Here is a 19293-nt window from a genome sequence, read left to right as displayed (position 1 = left end):
GAGCTCCAACCAGCTTCCTGTTCTTCCCCAATCTGTTCCCCGTTTCATCTGTTCTATAAACTGTGGGGAAAAGATCTGTAAGAGTACACAATCTCAATCTTTAAAGGCTCCCTGGAAATTTACATTTTGCATATAAAACTAACATGAAATAAAAGTGTCATGTGATGTGATGTCATTTGATTATTTTAGGGACGTGAAAAAAGCAAAACAAAACCATTTGGAGGTAAATTTAGTTTAAACTGGTTAGTAGATTGATATAATGACAAGATTATAGATGGTGGGATATTTTTGTATCAAGGTTTTGTTGAAGCTAATTTTTCGTCCATATTTAAAACATTTCTGACCAATCAAAATGCTAAAAAGTATGAAATCCATCATTTAAAATGAATTTTAGATACCTAAGAGCTTCAGTAGTTTGACCCCCTGTGTTGTTTTTCCTGAAGCTCCTGTGTGATGAAGCAGCCTCCCTGCGGTTCAGCCCCGTCCTCTACCCCAAGGTGAGCTCATCAGGTTCCTCCCCCTGAACACAGCCGGGGCCCCGTCAAACTGACTGCTGTCCTTTCCTGTCTCCAGGCGTCTCAGCTGATTGTGAACTATGATGAACACGAAGTGAACAGCACCTTTAAGTTCGGAGTCGTCTACCAAAGTTTCGGGCAGGTAGGAAATGTTGATTTCACAGCTGAAGGCAAAGACAGTGACTTTGGATATTAAATAATTAGAGAAAACAGCTTTAGATGAACTGTTTAATTAATCAAATATAAAATCAAAGATCATAATTGGGGAGTATTGGGCTAGTGATTAGGGCATAGTGCTTGGTATCCTGAGTGCTCGGTATCTTGGTTCTCTCCAAGGGGATGCACTGGAAAAACAATCTAGAAATAAGTAACAATTTCTTAAACTAAGTGTATTTAGCCTTAATTTGAGTAGGTACATGAGATAATTTGCTAATGGAATGAGTATTTCTACTCTTAAAATAAGATAATTAGATGAAATTCACTTGAAATAAGACAATGAAATTGTGTTTTCTTATTTTAAATGTAAATTGTCTTGTTCCATTGGCAAAATGTATCTTTTACCTCCTCAATCCAAGAACAAATGCACTTATTTTAAGAAAAATTACTTATCTAGATATTGATTTTTTTCCAGCGTGGGTTAAATGCAGAGGTAAATTTATCCAATCTGAGATCATAAAGTTAAATTATATTATTCAACAGGGTTAACCTTTAGTGTTTATGAAGCTCCGGACGGAAATGTTTTGTTTTTATCTCACAGTTTGGGTTTGTTTCCCACCCAGACACCAGGAGGCAATAAAGAGAGAGGTTGAAAGGAAATCTATTTTAAAGGGTTCTATTTTTAGTGTCTACTTGATGAGGTTTGTTTACATAGATCATTTTAGAAATGTTATTTTATTAGTCTGTGTAGGATATAGAGTTTATTTAGGCCTAACTTGCTGCAGTCATATTGTAATGTCGATCTCTACAGTCACTAGTTTGTCAGCTCTGAGCTGCCGTAGCACCAAGATGTCTGCCTCCATAAATGTGTAATTATAAACAGAAATTACTTATGTAAGGCAAACATAAAGATGGAGACTTTCAGTTCATAGATGATAATAAATAACATTTATATGGATAATGTATTACAGTTCTGTCAGTAAATATCTGTAATTATTACAAACTGCTGCTTTAACTATACATTCCTTCCTTTGTAAAGCTCCTAAAAACAACCAGGGTTCAATACGTATGATGGAGTATAACGATCATAACAGCAGTTTTCTATTATAAGATTATACTGTTATGAGAATAAAATTTGAATTATATTAAATTCATAATTTTATGAGACATAAAAGTTGTTATAATAAAACAAAACCTTGATAGATATACCTAAAATATCTCCCAAAACCTGAATACCTAAAGTACCTCAATACCTAAAATCCAGCAAACTGAGTATTTTAAATCTGGAGGAAGTCTGAGGTTTCTCCAATAGTTAATAACAAAGTATTCTACTTCTTTAATCTCACATTACGACATTATTCTGGATAAACTACAACTGTGACTTAATTATTTTTAAAACTTTATTCTGGTTCGACTTTAATCTGGTCATTTCATCTCATAGACCTAATATTAGGATTTTGTTCTTTTAATAAAAAAATAATAAAGCAAGTTAAAACAAAGAAGTTTGAAATACACCCAACAAAAATAAAAAGACAATATTAACTAAATGATTTTACAAAAACGTGTTTTAAGTAACCTTTTTAAACTCGCAGAGTGATGATGCCAGTCTGACATGATTGCAGCTGATTCCACAGCGGCTACAGAGAAAGATTTACACTTTGATTTGAGCAAACAGGTTCATATGTTTGCAGGAGATCAGAGCGGTAAGGTGGTTCCAGCTACTGAGAGATTGAAAAACAAATGAAAGAACTGATGTGCTTAGACTTCTGGCTAATACGGACCCAACCTGATTTAAAACATTTATAAATTACTGCATGTTTTCTGACGTCAGAGTCTATCATTTCATATGCGCCTCTTCTCTTGTTAATACGGTAAAGCCACCAGGCTGCATGTGATCCAAATGATCCAATGAGCTGCTGTCAGTTTGGGTTGCTGCTGCTGCTACTTTTAGACACAGCAGGCAAACCTGTGGCAAGCCGGGCGATGGGAAAGAAGGAGAAGATGATGAGAAAAAGAGAGCAGAGAAAGTGTGGACTGCTGGAAGAACTGTGGTGAACTGGTGAAAGAAAGTGAAATGGTGCTCAAAGATGACCCTGAACATTTAGAGGATGTTTGGACTCAACCTGCTGCTGTGAAGCAGGATTCTCCACCATGAACAGAATCAAAAATAAATATGGATCCAGGCTCAAAATGAGCTCCTTGATATGTGCTTTAACGATTGTTGTTCTCTACTTCAAAAAACACTTTAGATTTTAAAATGGAAAAAAAAAAAAAAAATTTATTTTTATATTTTATTTAAGATTTCAATGTATAACATGGATGCATAAAAAACTTATTTTATTTCAGAGTTAAATTCTGTTTAAAGTAACAGATTATAATTAAAAATGTCTCCAGACCTTTACTGGGTGATGATTTTCTTTATTTGGACTTTTTATTTTTAATTGGTTGCCCCTGGTTTATATAATGAAGGCCTTCGACTTGTTCAGATTAGGAATCATCTGCATTGAAAGGAAATGTTTCCTGGCATTAGCTCCAAGAGGTAATGAAAAGATGAAATAAACAGAAAAATTGCTTTTTTTCTACAACTTTTCTTCTTTAACTGTTTTAAGGTTTTAGCTCCCAGTAGTTATGTTGATTTCTGTTTATGAAGATGAAAAAAACTACAAAAGCAGCAGGAATGTAAACACTTACTGGGCTTATTGGAAGTAGTGAAGGTAAGGAAGTTTAACAGCTGCTTGGAAGAAGGATCTGTGACAATGCTCCTAAGTGCGCCTGGGTTGCCACTGAAGCAGCTCTGCAGTTCAGCTACAGTGTCACATCATTCTTTCTAAAGGGTCTGTTGTTTTCCACCAGCAGCTCTCAGTATCCTAACAGCTTTGTTCTCACTTAGAGCCTTTAAATGTGACAGTTTGACTGTTTGGGGTCTGAATGAGAGTCACCTGTCGGCAGGTGTCTGAGGAGGAGCTGTTTACCAACAACCAGGAGACGCCAGCCTTCACAGAATTCCTGCAGTTGCTGGGAGACACCGTGGAGCTGCAGGACTTCAAGGGGTGAGAAGTGCAAACATCTGCAGCCCCAAGGTGTGAAATCCTAGTCTTTCTGTCATTGCAGCTCCTCAGGGTCACTCTTGCTGGGTTCCAAAGGCAACATCTTGTTATTTTTATTAGAAAGCATCTGCTTATTCAGGCGTTCAAAGGGATTTATTGGAAATGTTGTCCTTCATACTTTGTTTCCAGCTTTGCAAACATAAAACAATTATAAACAATAAAAAACAAAATAAAATAATGAACAAAATTTGTTGCATTCTGAAATAGTATTTGGTCTGCCTGGAGCGCCACCTGTGGGACTGGGGGAAATATTTATCTTTCCACACCAGGAATAAGATCATGCGGTCCAACAGATGGATCCTGATGGGTTCTGCTCCCTCTCTGCAGGTTCCGGGGGGGTCTGGATGTGTCTCACGGTCAGACGGGTTCTCAGTCTGTCTACACCGTCCACAGAGGACAAGAGATCATGTTCCACATTTCCACCAAGCTGCCGTTCACTGAGGGAGACCCACAGCAGGTAGATGGACTTCACAGAGAGCATTATAGACCCCAGAGGTCAGATCACTGGTTCTGTTTGGTTCTGTTTACCCAGGGAAGGTTTTTGGGTTCAAGTGGAAACACCTGAAGACAAATAGTCCTGACTCTTTATCAGATGCTCACATATGATTATCTGAGTGAAAGAGAATTAACACAAAACAGGTTAAATTAAATCATCATAACGGGTTTAATCAGAAGAGCAGTAATTATTCCCCACCTGCTGCCACAATAATCACACCTACTGATGATTACAGCTATAGTTGGCTTTGATATTGGCTGTTGCCAAGAGGTTAAAAACTGCCGCTAAAAGCTGACCAATGTTGAAAAAACGTGACCTGGTGGAAAGTCTGACAGTACCAAATAACCATGGCAACAGCCTGTTAGCAATCAAAATATGGACGAGTGGATGATCAAAATTAGTGGTCCTCCTATTTGTCAATCATTCTGGTAATACGTTTACATAAGGTCGTCCTACGTACTCGTCCCCAGTTAGCTAACTTTTTCTGCACATGCACACTTTCAGGCGTATATCTGTGTTGAACTATGAAGAAGCTAAGAAAAGAAAGGCCTCAGAAGAGGCAGATATATCCCAGAATGCTTTGTGCGGAGAGCAAAGCATGATGGGATTTGCCATAGACTGCAGCAAGTAATAACAAGCAGGGGCGGATTTATGAAATTTGGGGCCCTAGGCAAAGACAGGCAGGGTGGCCTCTGATTTGAGAAGACAACACATAAAACAGACCCATTATACAGAGACAGAAATTGCAATAGAATAGACATAAATTGTTTGTTCTTTTGTCCCTCTTTTCTCGTCCCTTTTCTTGTTCTTTCCCTCTATGTTTTGTACTCAGCTGACTTTTCATGCTGTCTCAAAAGGAATGACAGATTTTTTTCCAAGCACTAAGCTCACTTAGCTGATTGCTCCTTCCTGTGTTTCCAGAAAGGCAACAGCAAAAGTAAATAACCCAGTCCTTATTTTCACTGTAGACAAGCCATGATCTGCTTCTCTGTTCTCCATTTTTCATTTGGATGAAATAATAGCTGCATGAATCATGACAGCAGAGAAGATAGAGGAGAGCAGAAGGCGGGGTTACCACTCCAAACCAGTTCGATGCTTTTATATGTTTTCACCAAAGTCTCCAGTAGCAGAAAAAAGTCTTTAGATGTGGCGCTAGACGCTTTTTTGAAATAAAACTGCTTGAGGAGTCTGAAAAGTCGCTATATATAGTGACAAATGTGCTAAGTTGGGAAAAAACTGCTCTTCTCACCATTTGTTTTCAAATGGTTTGCTGCTGTCTGTTTGTAACAAAGATGGCGCAGGCACCGCTTGGAGGAGGAGGAGTTACGTGACCAATGGGGAGCAAAAAGTAGTGATCATCTGTCTGAACAGTAATTTAACTGAGTTTACTGTAAAGTCCACTATATAGTCCGCGCTCTATATAGTGACTGAGGGATTTAGGATTTACGGCAGATGTTCTGACACAGTAAGCTTGTTTGAGATAAGAGAACAGCAACTTTCAAACAGGGTGCACAAGGGGAAATGGGCTCGTTCATGCTCTCGCACGCAATTAATAGGCGTTCCCTCTTGAAGTGGGTACAGGGTTGTGCGCGTGTATTTTTTTTTTAAGTTTAGAGGGTGGATCTTTTCAAAAACTCGCAAAAACCTCCATTACACCTTTAACCGCAGTGGCAGAACCGTGTCATCAGCTGAACACCAAATGCACGTGATTAGAAGCCTAAACATCTGTGGACAATTAGTTCTGTTTAACGAACAGGAAGTCATTCAGTCTGATTGGTGGAACAGGAACATCTCATCTCTGACCTTCTAGAAGGTGACCTGAATTCCTACTTGTTGTAAAACTAGAGCATCTATTGAAGGCCAGATAGAAGTTTAACTCCATTTTTTAGGGAATGTTCTGGTTTCTGCCAGTCGGCACATTTCAGATCTGATATTCTAATTTAAATCTGTTTCTATGGATGGTTTCTTTCAGCTGCAGAGGAAACGCCACATAGGAAATGACATTGTGACCCTGGTGTTCCAAGAAGAGGCCACGCCCTTCGTTCCCGACATGATCGCCTCCAACTTCCTGCACGCCTTCGTCTTGGTGCAGGTGGAGGAGCCCTGCTCGGACAACACCACCTACAAGGTACGGAGGAGGTATCCCTCATGAATAAGCTGCTGAATGTCGAACAGCCATCAGTGTTTAAATAGCCAAATCTCGGACAGGTATCTGTCACAGCTCGAGAAGATGTTCCCTCATTTGGGCCACCACTGCCTAATCCCGCCGTCTTCAGAAAGGTGAGGATAGATTTTGGAGCAAATCTGACCAACCTTTAAACTTCAGCTCCACTGAAGTCACACCAGTGTTTCCTTTCTGCAGGGTCCAGAGTTCAGACAGTTTCTCCTCACCAAACTCATCAACGCAGAGCTGGCCTCCTACAAGAGCGAACGCTTTGCCCGACTGGAGGTAACCTCGCCAGCAGGGGGAGCTGCTTCCTCTCAGCTTGTAGGATGTGTGGAGAACATATGGCTCCCATGTAGGGTTGAAAAAAATAATCCAAATAATCATGATTTATTGATTATTAAATTGTCAAATTTAGTAATCAATAAGTTTAGTAATCAATTAATCATTAACTGGAGTATAGAGACTGTAATATATGCCTCTGGCTGACAGAGAAAACCACTTTAAGCAGCAGTTATACCATCATCATCAAAGAAAAAAATTGTAAACATTTTTTTTCTGTCAATATGCTCTATCCAGAACTTGTCAAGTCGAAAAGTTTAAGTTTCACCTGATTACATTCGCAAAAAATATTCCTTACGGAACCTTTCACTATTCGGATCTTAATCGATTAATCGAAAAAATAATCAACAGATTAATCAATTACCAAAATAGTTGTTAGTTGCAGCCCTATGGTTCAGTCATTACATCTAATCTGGGTTTCTGACCTAGGAAAATGTTTCATCAGCTTTCCAACCCTGACAGATAAGGAGCTTCTGAGATGTCAGGAGGCTGTCGGGTCTCTGAAACGTTTTGGTCTTTCTTTGCTTGTGTTTAGGAACGGACGCGATCGGCCCTGCTGGACAGCCTCCTGGATGAGCTGCAGAGACGCTCGCAATGCATGCTGGGATTGAGCTCAGGGGCAGAGGAGGAGGGAAGGGGTGAGAACGGCCATGCCCATGGAGGTCTGCTGGAGTCCATCAAGGTTAGTCTGAGGGTTCCCACCTCTATTAGGAACTCAATCTCTTCACTCCTGATTTCTCTCAGCTAAACACAACAGGTGCAGCAAACAATCTCGTTTTCTCAGAGTTTACTAATTCAGGGAAAATCATACAGTAGTTTACCGGAACTGGTCATAATTTGCCGATCTGGTGTCGGCAATGTTACAGACATTCTCCATTATTTCCCTCCTGTATCGTCTTGGTTATTTATGGGTTCTCGGTCCTTGGATTCAGTTAATCGCCTCTGGTTGGCGTTGTAGCGCATAGGTAAATAAAGCCTGGCTGTTTTCTTTCAGAGAGCGATGAAGGGACGGAGCGTATCCATGGAAACCATGTCACGCGGTGGGGCGGGACTACCCACCAGTCTAAGTGGGGGTGGTCTGGTCCACCTGAGCATTGAGGTAAGTGGAACCAGCGGCTTGTTCCAGTTGGGAAATGATCCCAGCAGCTGTTAGGAGCAGTTTGTTTCTGTTCCCAGAGCAACGTAAAGTCTCCAGTGAAGAGGCGCTCAGGCCTGTTCCCTCGCCTGCTGAGTGTCGACAGCCAGACCGACAAACAAAGCCACAGGAGGTAACTCCAACCTGTTCTTAGCAGTTATTAATGCTTTAAAGAAAAAAGACAGCTCCTATATATTGGTGAACTGATAGATCAGAATATCATCGCATCGTCTGCATAATAGTCGATTTTAAAAAGATCTGCAGGCTAAAAAACAACAAAGAATAAAACAAAACCGAGCCATGAGGAACTCCATCTGTAAACAAGGCTACAATGTCTGCACTCAACACTTAACCTTGGTTATTTCTCTGTCGGGTTTACCTTGGGATCCATCAGCCTCCTTAACGAACAGCGCAGCTTCGACTGCTGCCACCCGACGCTGGAGGTGAAGTCAGAGCTGCCGTCCAATCCCAGCTCTCCAGAGGCAGGACAACGGGACAGGTGAGCTTAACTCTCGCTTTTTGTTTTAATGTGAACAATGAAGCAGCAGTAGCAGGAACGTTTCTGTGTTTGCAGGATTCACCCCAAGAAGGAGAGCAATAAGATTTCCAGATCCACGTCCAGCACCTGCAGCTTTAGCGTCCCCACTGATGACGTACACCTGGTGAGGGACAGACCCCCAAAACCTTTAAACCGATGGGCTTTTTCCACACTCCCTGGGGAAGTTAGAGCTGTGGTTTACAGTGTGGCCTTTTGGTGGCACCAGAGCAGAGAACCTTTTTCAGTCAGATACAAGGGAGGGCCTTCATTGTTGGTCATTGGGTTGGTTTGAGGAACCTTCAGGGGTTTATTAGATTTAGAATACTTAATTTGGATGCAGATTTAGGATGAGAAATAGTTTAGGACTTGGATCTGATCTGTAATCCTGAAACTTCCCTCCGTCTGTCTCAGACATCCACGCCCGAGGCTTCCTGTCCCCTGATCATCTGCCGCAGCCCCACAGGTTCAGTAAACCGTTCCCCCCTTCATCATGTCCCATCATGGTTCCTGCCTCCCTCTGGGTAATATGGATTATTTTCCTCTTTCAGAGCTGAAAAACAAGAACTCTCCCAGATCCAACCTGAAGTTTCGTTTCGACAAGCTGACTCACTCTGCTGCTGTACGTTGGTTTGTCAGCCGCTGTCTAAAGTTCACTGGGAATGTTCTGACCTCTGGGTGTACAGCTCTTTAGGAACCATCTGAACCCACCCTCCTTACTGTGTTCCAGGCTAACCTGTAATCTTCTGAGTTGGTCCTTCTAGTTCTCAGTGTCTCCTGAGGACAGTCTTTGGATTTTGACTAAATTTTTCACAGCTTCAAACCTGGTTCTGATTCTGGTGATTCAGTTTACTTAGGAGAAATATTTTTTCCAGTCACTTAAAAATAGAATTACAATAGATAGATGAGGAGAAGAAAGGAATACCTCTAGAAAGCCCATAGAACTGAGGACTTGGACCTCAACAGGGAGACTGGATCACATGAGGAGAAGTTCTGTGTGGTTGAAGTTGCTACGGTTTCTGACGGTACTCTCTCTCCTCTCTCAGCAGGGAAACTGAACACTGAGGAGGTTTTTTTTGAGGTACGTATGTCTGCTTCAGATCAGATTTTTAGCCCCTTAGATGGACAGCAGGACTTTATCCTACCTGATAGATGCTGAGGCTGCACTCAGTAAGGTCCAGATTCAGGGTTAGCCTCAGGTCTTTGTCCATTTATGAGAATGTTTAGCTTTAGCAGATTTGTTCAGCTCCAGCTTTAATGTTGTCTGTTCTCCAGAGAACCGCTCAGAGGTGCAGCTTACACATCCAGGACCAGGATTACAGACCCAACCACATCCCCAACATCTTTCCAAGTTCCTGAGGTTCTCTGGGTTCTGACTGGTGTCACGGCAACCTGTGGAAATCCTAAAGAACCACATTTACAGCCGCAGAGACATCCTGTGGTTCTATGCATCATCTGTTTTCTAAACACTTTTTCTTGTTTATGTTGGGAGTGAAGATGTGAATCCTGGAGAATTCAGTTCCCAGGAATTCCAGGAAGGTGCAGGTGAATTTGAACCAGCAGTGTTCTACTCGGATCGATGATTTGGTTCTGATTCAGTCCAACAGATCCTGGTTCTGTTTTGTCCTTCCAGCTGTTTGATCTTCTCCACCCTCCTCTTCATCAGGGCCTTCCTCATCTTTCCAACATCCTGAAGCAGGTTGCAATGTGAAACCAGAGCTCAGGATGGCCCACATTCCCCACAGGTTGAGGCTCTGATCATCATCAGGCCTTCAGGGTAGATGTTCGATTTTAGACAAACCAGAGTTCACATATAGAAAACTGGAGAAAATAAACAAGGAGGAAGAATGATAGGGCATGAGAGGGTGACTGAGGACCTCTGGTGGCCAAAGTCAGGAACAATCAACACTAAACAACCATAAATATGATCATAATAAATTGGACTCAGCCACTGCAGCAATCCCTCCCCATGAGCATGTGGAGAAAAACAGGAAGCAACTCTCTAGAAAAACAGAACCAGACTCTCTAAAAGCAGCCACCCTGGACCAGCTGGTGGGGGAGAGGACAGAGCAGCCATTAAGCCAGTTGTACTTTCTATGTCACAGAGAAATCGAAAGCAATACGAATAATTCCTTGATTTTTATAGAAAAAAATAAATATAGTGATGTGAAGAACTAAATAGATGGAATACGGTGTGACATCACACACTGTTTTTGTGTGTTGTCAGTTTTATGTTTACAAGCCGTACATAGCAGTATGGCTTAGCCCCTCCATGTACAGGCAGACACAAGTATCATAGGAGCTAAATGGCGAACAGCCCCAGAAAAACAGAATTATATGAAACAGTCACACAACTGGTTGGTGTACAGGCAGTGCTCAACAGCCCCGCCTAGTGGTGAACTATTGTGTTATGCTTCTTTAAAGGCAGCAATGGCTCGGTGTCAGTTGGACATAGAACAACTGAGCCAGGGATACTTTCAGCCGAGAGAAAAGAAATTGGAGGACAAAAAATTAAAACAACAACCAGTCAGATAATCCCGGACAAGCCCCCAACTTTGAAACCTGAGTCAGAGGTTACAAAAAAAGGGAGACAGACAAGGTTTAATGGGGTTCAAAGTAGCTTTATTTTATCCTTGTAAAAGTAGAGCATAATAATAACATCAGTCACCCACCCACTAATACATCCACCCCACATGGACACAAAGAAGGATACATGCTACCGAACAGTGATCAGTCAGGTCAAAAGAAAGCAGGGACTTCACTGGCTGCAGAGGAACCTTTTAACTCCTCTCTGTTGTAGTGATTGTGCTAACCCCTGCAAGAAAAAAGGAAATAATACAAAATAGAACAACCAGTGGAAAAAAGAAAATGTTTTCTCCAACAAGCAGTAAATGCATCTACAGATAAAGGTGGAGGAGCTAAAGGATTCTGCTCTCAGCTGGAGGGACAGAACACTGCTAGTCTCCAGGTTCACGTGTGGAGAATACTGCCAGGCATTGCTACCAACCTATGCACATGACAATCACATGTGGAGGAAGCATTTCACATGTGATTCACATATTAAACCAGATGTAGCATGCGTGCAGAACATGTTCCATGTGTGGTTTTAGCTTGTTAAACATCCACATGTGCTCACAAGCCTAAACTTTGTTTCTCTGTAAGCTTTTCTCTGTTAGCGTGAACAGATCAGTGGAGGAGACATAATTGGACCTCTGGTAGGGTTTGTCCTCATGGAGACACATAGAAGCTCAACATTTCCCACAAGTTCCTACACATAGAAACCTGCAGGATGTCCTTCAGACCAGCAGGTTCTCAGAGCAGATGTCATTTCAGCCAATTTGCATCAGATGTTTGTGGACCGGCCCAGAACTGCTAGTGCAGCTTATAAGGTCAGAACCATTTTGCAGAACCAGGCAGATCCAGCAGCTCAGATCTTTATTGAAACATCTGGTTGAATGTTCATGTGAGGAGATGGAGATGTTCATTATCCAGATGACTTCAAGATCATAAACCAGCATGTAAGGCTGTTCTGCATGTTGGTTTCTTTCTTTCTTTGACAGAAAAGTGTTTCTACACACATAATGAGACTAAATTATTATTGTGACTTCAGTGGGAGTCAGTTCTCCTCCAACATTCTGAAATCTGCTTCAGTCTTTTATTCTGCAAGCTTTGAGTTTTATGTGAGGAGAAAAAACAGAGATTCTCCATCTGTGGTCATTCTTCTCAGTACATTATCAGTGAAGTTCAGTGATATTTCTTCCACACCTGTCCATCTCGTGTGACTTTTAACTTTCAGTGTTGAGTTCAGGGAAACAGCAGAAATCTGTTGTTTATCTTCATGTCTTTTGGTGGATGTTTCATTTCTGAATCTGACGGAAGGAATCAGAAAATGACAATAAACCTTCACTGCCATTTGAAGCAAAGGCGGATGTTTTGCACTCATGTCCTTCATCTCTGTGGTCGTCCTCTCTGTCTGATCGCTGTATGAAGAGCTAACATTTACTGGCTGGATGCCATTATAATACATATTTGCACTAAAACTCTTTCCTCGTTGTATCAAGTCTTTTGGCTGGTTTTCTTATTAAGACTTTGTTTTTGTTTTTTTAGCGAGGGACCAGCTGCCGATGCTAAAACACTAAGATGTCAGTCAGCTGTGTTTGCGTCTTTCAGCATGAAGGAAAACTGTGACATGTAAAATCTGATGCTATAAACTTTCTGGATCCTTTGCACTCTGTTTCCAACTTATTTCATTTGTTTTGTGTGCGATTATTTTTCTGCTGCTCTCTGATCCATGTTTTTCAGGGTTGTTTTAAAGTTTTATCAGAGCTTCATGGATGTTGCCCTGAAGCAGACGTTTCCAAACGGCAGCACTCAGCATCAGCTTCTGGAGGGGAAAAACTATCAGACAAAGCTAAATTATATATAGAGAAAGAGAACTTTTTGGATGTTTTTTCCTTATTTGTAATTACTGTTATGTTAAATTACCTTTACATATATTTAGCATAAGAACATTTTTTTCTAAGCTGTATCATTTTTCTGATTGAATTCCAAAGTTTTCAACAAAAATAACAGAAGCCATAAATCTTCTAAAGTGTCTGTGTAGTGGGTGGGCGGGGCTTGATGTCTGTCTGTGTCATAGGCAGCTCTATGCCCAGGTGGTATCACACTTTGTGTTGTAACTTGAGCTGCTTTATATTTAAAAAGCCAGAGTGACACAGGAAGGCTGATTTATTGTAAATGCCCCCACTTTAAAAACCACTGCTGTGAAATGTCTAAAGGGAACAACATTCAGTTCTTCAGAATAGAATAGAATAGAATAGAATAGAATAGAATAGAATAGAATAGAATAGAATAGAATAGAACAGATTTAGCCCTTACTGACCCACAGTGGGGGAACTCAGTTCTGTCTGTTTTTGCACTAATGTGCTAGCCTGATAAACCAGACTAAACGTGAGATTAAATGTGTATTTTAGTCTGGCCCCGATCAATGAGAGATTGGAAGATTGTTAATGAGAACAACGCGTTGTCTTTCAAACCATGTCTGTGCCTATTGGCCAAAGATCTGACCAATGTGCGCAACTGACTGTGACGTAGTAAATGCGACAGAAAGCTGGTGGGGGAGTGTAAACAAACAGCCTGTCGGTAAAATGGCGAATAAGTCCTTCTTAAATATGAATGAGCATTGAGCCTCTTCCTGCTCACGTTTCAACGAAAACTCCAAGTCTAATCCTTCCAAGACTGATTCCAAAGCTGAGTCAAACTGTTGAATAGTCATTGCCATCTTCCTTGTTGTGCTTTCTCCAGCGTCGTGCACCTTTGTTGTCACGCCCTCAAAATCCCGCCCGCTTTGGATCCAGAAATTACAAAACACATCTCTGCGTTGTAATCTGGCCCGCCAGTTCTAGGGCCTGGGGCATTGATCGAGGCTAGACCAAACTCACAGGCTAAAATGATTTTGGCCACTGGCAGGTGGGGCTAGTTTACTAGGCTATTAATGTGCAGCTAAATCGGCAAATCAAACGTTAAAGAGTAAAATAACTTAAAATCAACTTTCTGTCAGATAAACCGGATGCCATATTTATGTTTAAATGAAAGTCTAAACATTTTTATGTAAGCATGTTTAATTCCCCAAAATTTGACAGCTCTAGTGCTGCCCTCTAGGGGCTGAAATATGTTTACTGCAGTTGAATGTTCCCATTTAAACTGGTTCATGTAGCCTGGTATACGTCTACATCACAGCCACTCTCTCTCAGGTAAAACTTTGTATTTAATTTACCCCAGAACCTGGAACTCAGCAGTCAGAATGCTAGAATATCTGAGCTGACAGCCTTCAGGTTTCCTGCCGTCAGATGCTGGTACTCAAATCGTCATATACTTTGCCCAGAGGTCAGCATAGTACCCAAAAACTGCACTCAAATAGGAACAACACACCATATTTGTACTGAATTAAGAGGATAATGTAGCACTCCAACAAGTTACTCAAGTACCGGTAACAATAAAAAGTATTTTTTTTAAAGGCTCAAGTGCTTATTCTTTTTAAGATTTTATTTTACAACTTTTCAAAATAACACACAGCAAGAACATATTTCACTTTACCCTATCTGGGCCAAAGAGATAAAAGTAATTAAAAAAAAAAGAACGAAGCCAGAAGGTTAATTGAAATATCAACCGTTAACAATGGAAAATGTTTATTTGCACTAGAAATGGATCATTTGGAACAAAGTTCCGACCTTGGAGGAAGAAATTGGACAATTTTCCTTTAAATATCATGGATTCAAAGTCTGATTTTCACTTGAAAACCACACTTTCATTTTGTTTGAAAGAACTAAGCAACCTTCCGTACTCAGATTGTCTGAGTCAAGCTCGCATACGCCGAACGTGAATTCTGCTATCTATGTAAAAGAGCGGATCTGGAGCGCAGCAAATTGGAGCTAACCCGAGTGAGGCAAAGTTGGCGAAATTAGGGAGGTGAACCGCACGATTTTTTGCAAAGTTAGCGACATTTGATCGCCACCTCACCGGCTAATAAAGTTTAAAAAATCTGAACTCTTGTTTACATTCGCGTGGCAAAATCCAGTCAGGGACTGGATTTGGCTGCTAGCTACAGAGGCGGAGACAAGCTTATTAAAAATGGAAATAGAGAAAATACTGTTGACAAAGGGTGAAGTGAGAATGCTCTTAAAGCTTTTTAAAAAGCCGTATTTATTTAGCCCTTGATGGACCGTTTCTTCGTCTTACCTCCAGTGCAGACAGTCAAGGCCTTCTCTCCTTAACTTGCCACTGTCTGTCTGTCTGTCCCGGTTCAGTTTTTTCTCTGCCAGTTTTTTTCTCTCACTCCTTTCCAGCTGCTCCTGTCTCAGTTTCACCTAACCCTCTGATTACCGGGTGATTCATCCCCCCAAAGAAGGACAGCAGGGCCCCAAACTGAGTCGTGGAACGGTGGAAATGCCGTGGAAACCGGCTGTGATCTAGACCTAGCCTCTGTTTCAGTGGTGGTATCCCCCTATACTGGTTCCCATAAGCGTCGTTAGACCTATTTAAGGGTGGCTTCAGTCACCCTTTCTTTGGCATTAGCCACCCTATAATTATTTTGCGATTTTAAAAAAAATATTTTTTTTTTCTGTATTTATTTTTTCCTCATATTTTCCCAAAACAAATGCAGTAAAGCACCGAATAAAAGCCATAAAGAAGACAAGTTAATCTGAACAATCATAGGCGTAACTTCCTTAAGGACTGGTCTGGATTTTGTACACGTATTTTGCTTTGTGCTGTGTATATCTGTTGCCATAGAAACAGACAACAGCGCCAATATATCAGAATTATACTAAAACACACGCAAATAATTTCCCACATAAAAAACAGGACTTTCAGTCCATTACAGTTTTCCGTTTTTAGAGGGTTGTTTATTTTGCGTTTATTAAGTGATGGCTGTGGTATATTAGCTTTCACTGCTATAAGCTTTCGCAGCAGTGATTGATTAATTTAAACACCTGCTCTACTGATGGTCTATCGGAGTTGGTGTTTAGGTTGAACATAAAGAACACCTTTTATTTGAAGCTTCTTGTAGCTACTGTTTTAATCCCGGCTTCACTTAAAACCTTTTCCTGACCTTGATAGTGTTGCCATTCAGTAGCAAGCACTGCGCCCCTTTTTCTTTTATATGTACAAGTACATTTAAGATTTAGCGTGTTATGTTGACAACTCATGAGCAAGCTGCTTTTTGCAATCTAGCAGGAAGGTAAGAAAAGGATCTTGCAGGTGTGACGCCACTCTGCAGGGGGTCCAAAGATAAAAGATTTAAACAATTTTGGCATTGGAATTTCAGATTTAAGGGAGTTAGAAAGTTCACTTAGTAAAAGTGCAAATAATAAATCTGATTACAGATTACTTTTAAGCTGGTTGAACATACTGCGACTGGTGACCTGTCCAGGGTGATCCCACCTCTCACCCAGAACGTGGCTAGAGATATGCACCAGCACCTCCTGATCCCACTGAGGGATAAGGTTAAAGAAAATGGATGGTTGAACATAGTCCGCTCTCCCAGATTCTATCAAATCAGTATTGATACCCTCAGGGGCGGATTTAGGAAATTTGGGGCCCTAGGCAAAGACAGGCAGGGGGCCCCCTGAGAAGAAAACCCATAAAACAGACCCATTCTACAGATAGAGAAATGTTAATAGAATAGACATCCATTATTTGTTCTAGGTTTTGTCCCTCTCTTCTTGTCCCTTTTTCCTCTCTATTTATCAGCGTTCTGATGGCATTTTAGCCAAAGGATTTTTATCAAAAACATAATTAATGTGCACAAATAAGGATTAGTTGTATTAACCATACATGGAAACAGAGTTTTATGGGGCCCCCAGGAACTTGGGGCCCTGGGCAACTGCCTAGTATTGCCTAATGGTAAATCCCCCCCTGGATACCCTGCTAGTGGATGTTCTTGACAGAAAGACGGAGTTGCTTAATTATATTCTGCTTAAGGCCCCATAAGATCTTGTCCGAGTCCTGGTTTAAAAGTAAATTAATTTTAAAAAGTGACCCAAAATTGACTGTCAATAAATGTTCTACAAAATTGATATATTTATTTGATTTCTTTGATTTGTACTGTCTGTTTAGATTTATGTGATATTTTTTGCACAAAATATATAAGTGAATATTGTAACAGTTATGTTTTCAACTGTAAGCATTAAATTGATAAATGTTATTCGCATTTTTTTGGCTTTATCCTTTCCAACAAAAAAAAAAAGGCGTCGAGCAGGTAGCTCCCTTTCCTTATGAGCCGTCCCCACCAACTTTCAACACAAAGTTACACCCTTGTCTTAGACAACGCCTTAGCAGGTGCACTGAAAAAATTCGGCGCGCGCGTAGCGCAAATTATCTTCTAGGGGCTGAGCCACCCTTGTTTCTTAAACCTAGAGACGCCCCTGCTGGTTCTGTCTCTGGGAATCTGGTGAACCTGGGAAACTCCAACAGCTTTGTTCTGCTTTCAAAATAAATAAAAAAACACTGCCAATCGCCATGTCGACCCATGTCCACCATGATGAGGTGAAACCAACGACCATCTATGGCGTCACATCTATTTCAAAATGCCAGTGAGCAAAATAAACAGACTCGCATATATGTTGCACTACTTCTGAGCATGGTTTATCTACCACCACACAACAAAGCCACACGTGTGAGAAACTGGCGCTGCAAGAGGAGAAAATTGCTCTCCTTCTGACTGGACCTTGCAGACACAAACACATGAGAAGTAGTGTCAGGAAGCCTTTGACTGACAGCTCATCAACCATAAGTGAAGAGGACAGTGGCAGAGGCTTTTCCAATGTTTGCGTTACGTTGGATAAGTGATACATGTCAGTCAAAGGCTTCCTGTTCGTGTTGCTGGCCAGGCGAATTTCAAGGTGAGCAAAAGCAGACAAACTTTGCAGTTTTTGTGTTCAGTGTGAACGCACCTTAAGAAGATCTGCAGTTTTCTAACAATTTTTCTAAATTGTGTAACAAAATGAGTTGTTTCGCATTTTACCTATGTTAATTGGAACTGATTTAAACTGTATATCTACAACTGAACTAAAATAATTTTCAATTCAATTCAGTTTATTTCTATAGCGCCAATTCACAGCATGTCATCTCAAGGCACTTTACAGTTCAACCAGATCATACAGTCAAATTGATTCAAAGTTTTCTATCTAAGAAAAACCAGTTTATTGCATCGACTCATTGACTCGAATGCAATCCCTCACACTAAGCATGCTTGTAGCGACAGTGGAGAGGAAAAACTCCCTTTTAACTGGATGAAACCTCCAGCAGAACCAGGCTCAGTGTGAGCGGCCATCTGCTGAGGCCGACTGGGGTTCAAAGAGACAGAAGCAGAGATAGAAAAAGCAGCTGTAAAAGGCGGCCCCGTCCAGGAAACACACAGCCAGGCAGACGAGCTCTGAGCCAGCTCCTATGTCAGAGGATGAAGAGAGCACATCCAGTTAGTCACAGTCAGAGAATCAGGGCTACAATGGAAAAGAGGCCGATCGCCAACATCTATAAACAAGGGTGTTGTGTTGATGGAAGCAGCACAGCTGATATTTCTCTCCAGGAGAAATATCGCCGCGGACCCAGGCTCCAGGATGGTTTTCCTGGTACTCGTTTTTTTCATAGAATATAGAATAAAAAAATGACCTTTTAACTTTTTTAATTGGTTTGTTTTTCTAAAATAGAGACGAGCAAAAATAAAATAAAATATGCATATTAGTGATGAATCCGGCAACTCCAATTTGGCGGTGCATGTGTCGAGCTCTAGCAGCAAAATCCTGTGTCGGTGCGCATATCGTTTCAAGAAAGTCATATGGCGGATACGCAAGCTGTTATATGGCAAGCCAAGAGTGCCACTGTTTGCATCTAATTATCACGTTAGCATTAAAATTCACCCACTAAAAGCGCCCGTTTTCCAAAATTTCACCGCTTTTTTTGCCATCTTTTACTTACATGCGGCGCTTTTTACATCCGTCATGATGTTACCGCAAGACCCGCGTCCAAGACACGTGTAGTGACATGTCAAAACAGACATTCCTGATTCGGGGCTTGTCATCATGACGGACGTAAAAAGCGGTGCTTGCTGGTAAAAGACGTGAAAAAAAAATCGCAAAATGGGCGCATTTAGCTGGTGAGTTTCAATCTCAGTGTGATAATTAGACGCAAACAGTGGCACTCTTGGCTTGCCATAGTTTCAGACTGACTGATGCCCTAAACTGTCTTTATAAGTGCATCTGTTAATACAACAAATCTGCCAAAAAGAAAAACACCTGCTGGATCATCCTCAAGGAAAAAGAAAGGTTTTAGGGGAGCAGGATCA

At 41.1% G+C, this 19293-nt stretch overlaps 1 protein-coding gene across 7 annotated transcripts in view; it reads left to right on the top strand.

The window, feature by feature from the left end:
• The window catches only part of LOC119781177 (rap1 GTPase-activating protein 2-like), a 49085-nt gene extending 39554 nt beyond the window's left edge, over positions 1–9531 (top strand). For 6 of the 7 annotated variants that reach the window (XM_038281571.1, XM_038281568.1, XM_038281566.1 and 3 more), the window contains 15 exons: positions 444–497; positions 574–657; positions 3621–3721; positions 4106–4235; positions 6247–6402; positions 6483–6554; positions 6637–6723; positions 7316–7462; positions 7775–7879; positions 7957–8048; positions 8310–8414; positions 8490–8577; positions 8865–8916; positions 9002–9072; positions 9497–9531. In XM_038281571.1, coding sequence (XP_038137499.1) covers positions 444–497; positions 574–657; positions 3621–3721; positions 4106–4235; positions 6247–6402; positions 6483–6554; positions 6637–6723; positions 7316–7462; positions 7775–7879; positions 7957–8048; positions 8310–8414; positions 8490–8577; positions 8865–8916; positions 9002–9072; positions 9497–9508 — 1356 coding nt within the window. In that variant the 3' untranslated portion in view covers positions 9509–9531. The remainder of the gene's footprint in view (positions 1–443; positions 498–573; positions 658–3620; positions 3722–4105; positions 4236–6246; positions 6403–6482; positions 6555–6636; positions 6724–7315; positions 7463–7774; positions 7880–7956; positions 8049–8309; positions 8415–8489; positions 8578–8864; positions 8917–9001; positions 9073–9496) is intronic. The other variant, XM_038281567.1, reaches the window with a different exon arrangement.
• The last annotated feature ends 9762 nt before the right edge of the window (positions 9532–19293 follow it).

The sequence above is a fragment of the Cyprinodon tularosa genome, unplaced genomic scaffold (genome assembly GCF_016077235.1).
Source record: "Cyprinodon tularosa strain WSP-4 unplaced genomic scaffold, ASM1607723v1 ctg172, whole genome shotgun sequence".
Taxonomy (NCBI): Eukaryota; Metazoa; Chordata; class Actinopteri; order Cyprinodontiformes; family Cyprinodontidae; genus Cyprinodon; species Cyprinodon tularosa.
Note: the sequence above shows the minus strand (reverse complement) of the source record. Positions and strands in the feature narration are given on the sequence as shown.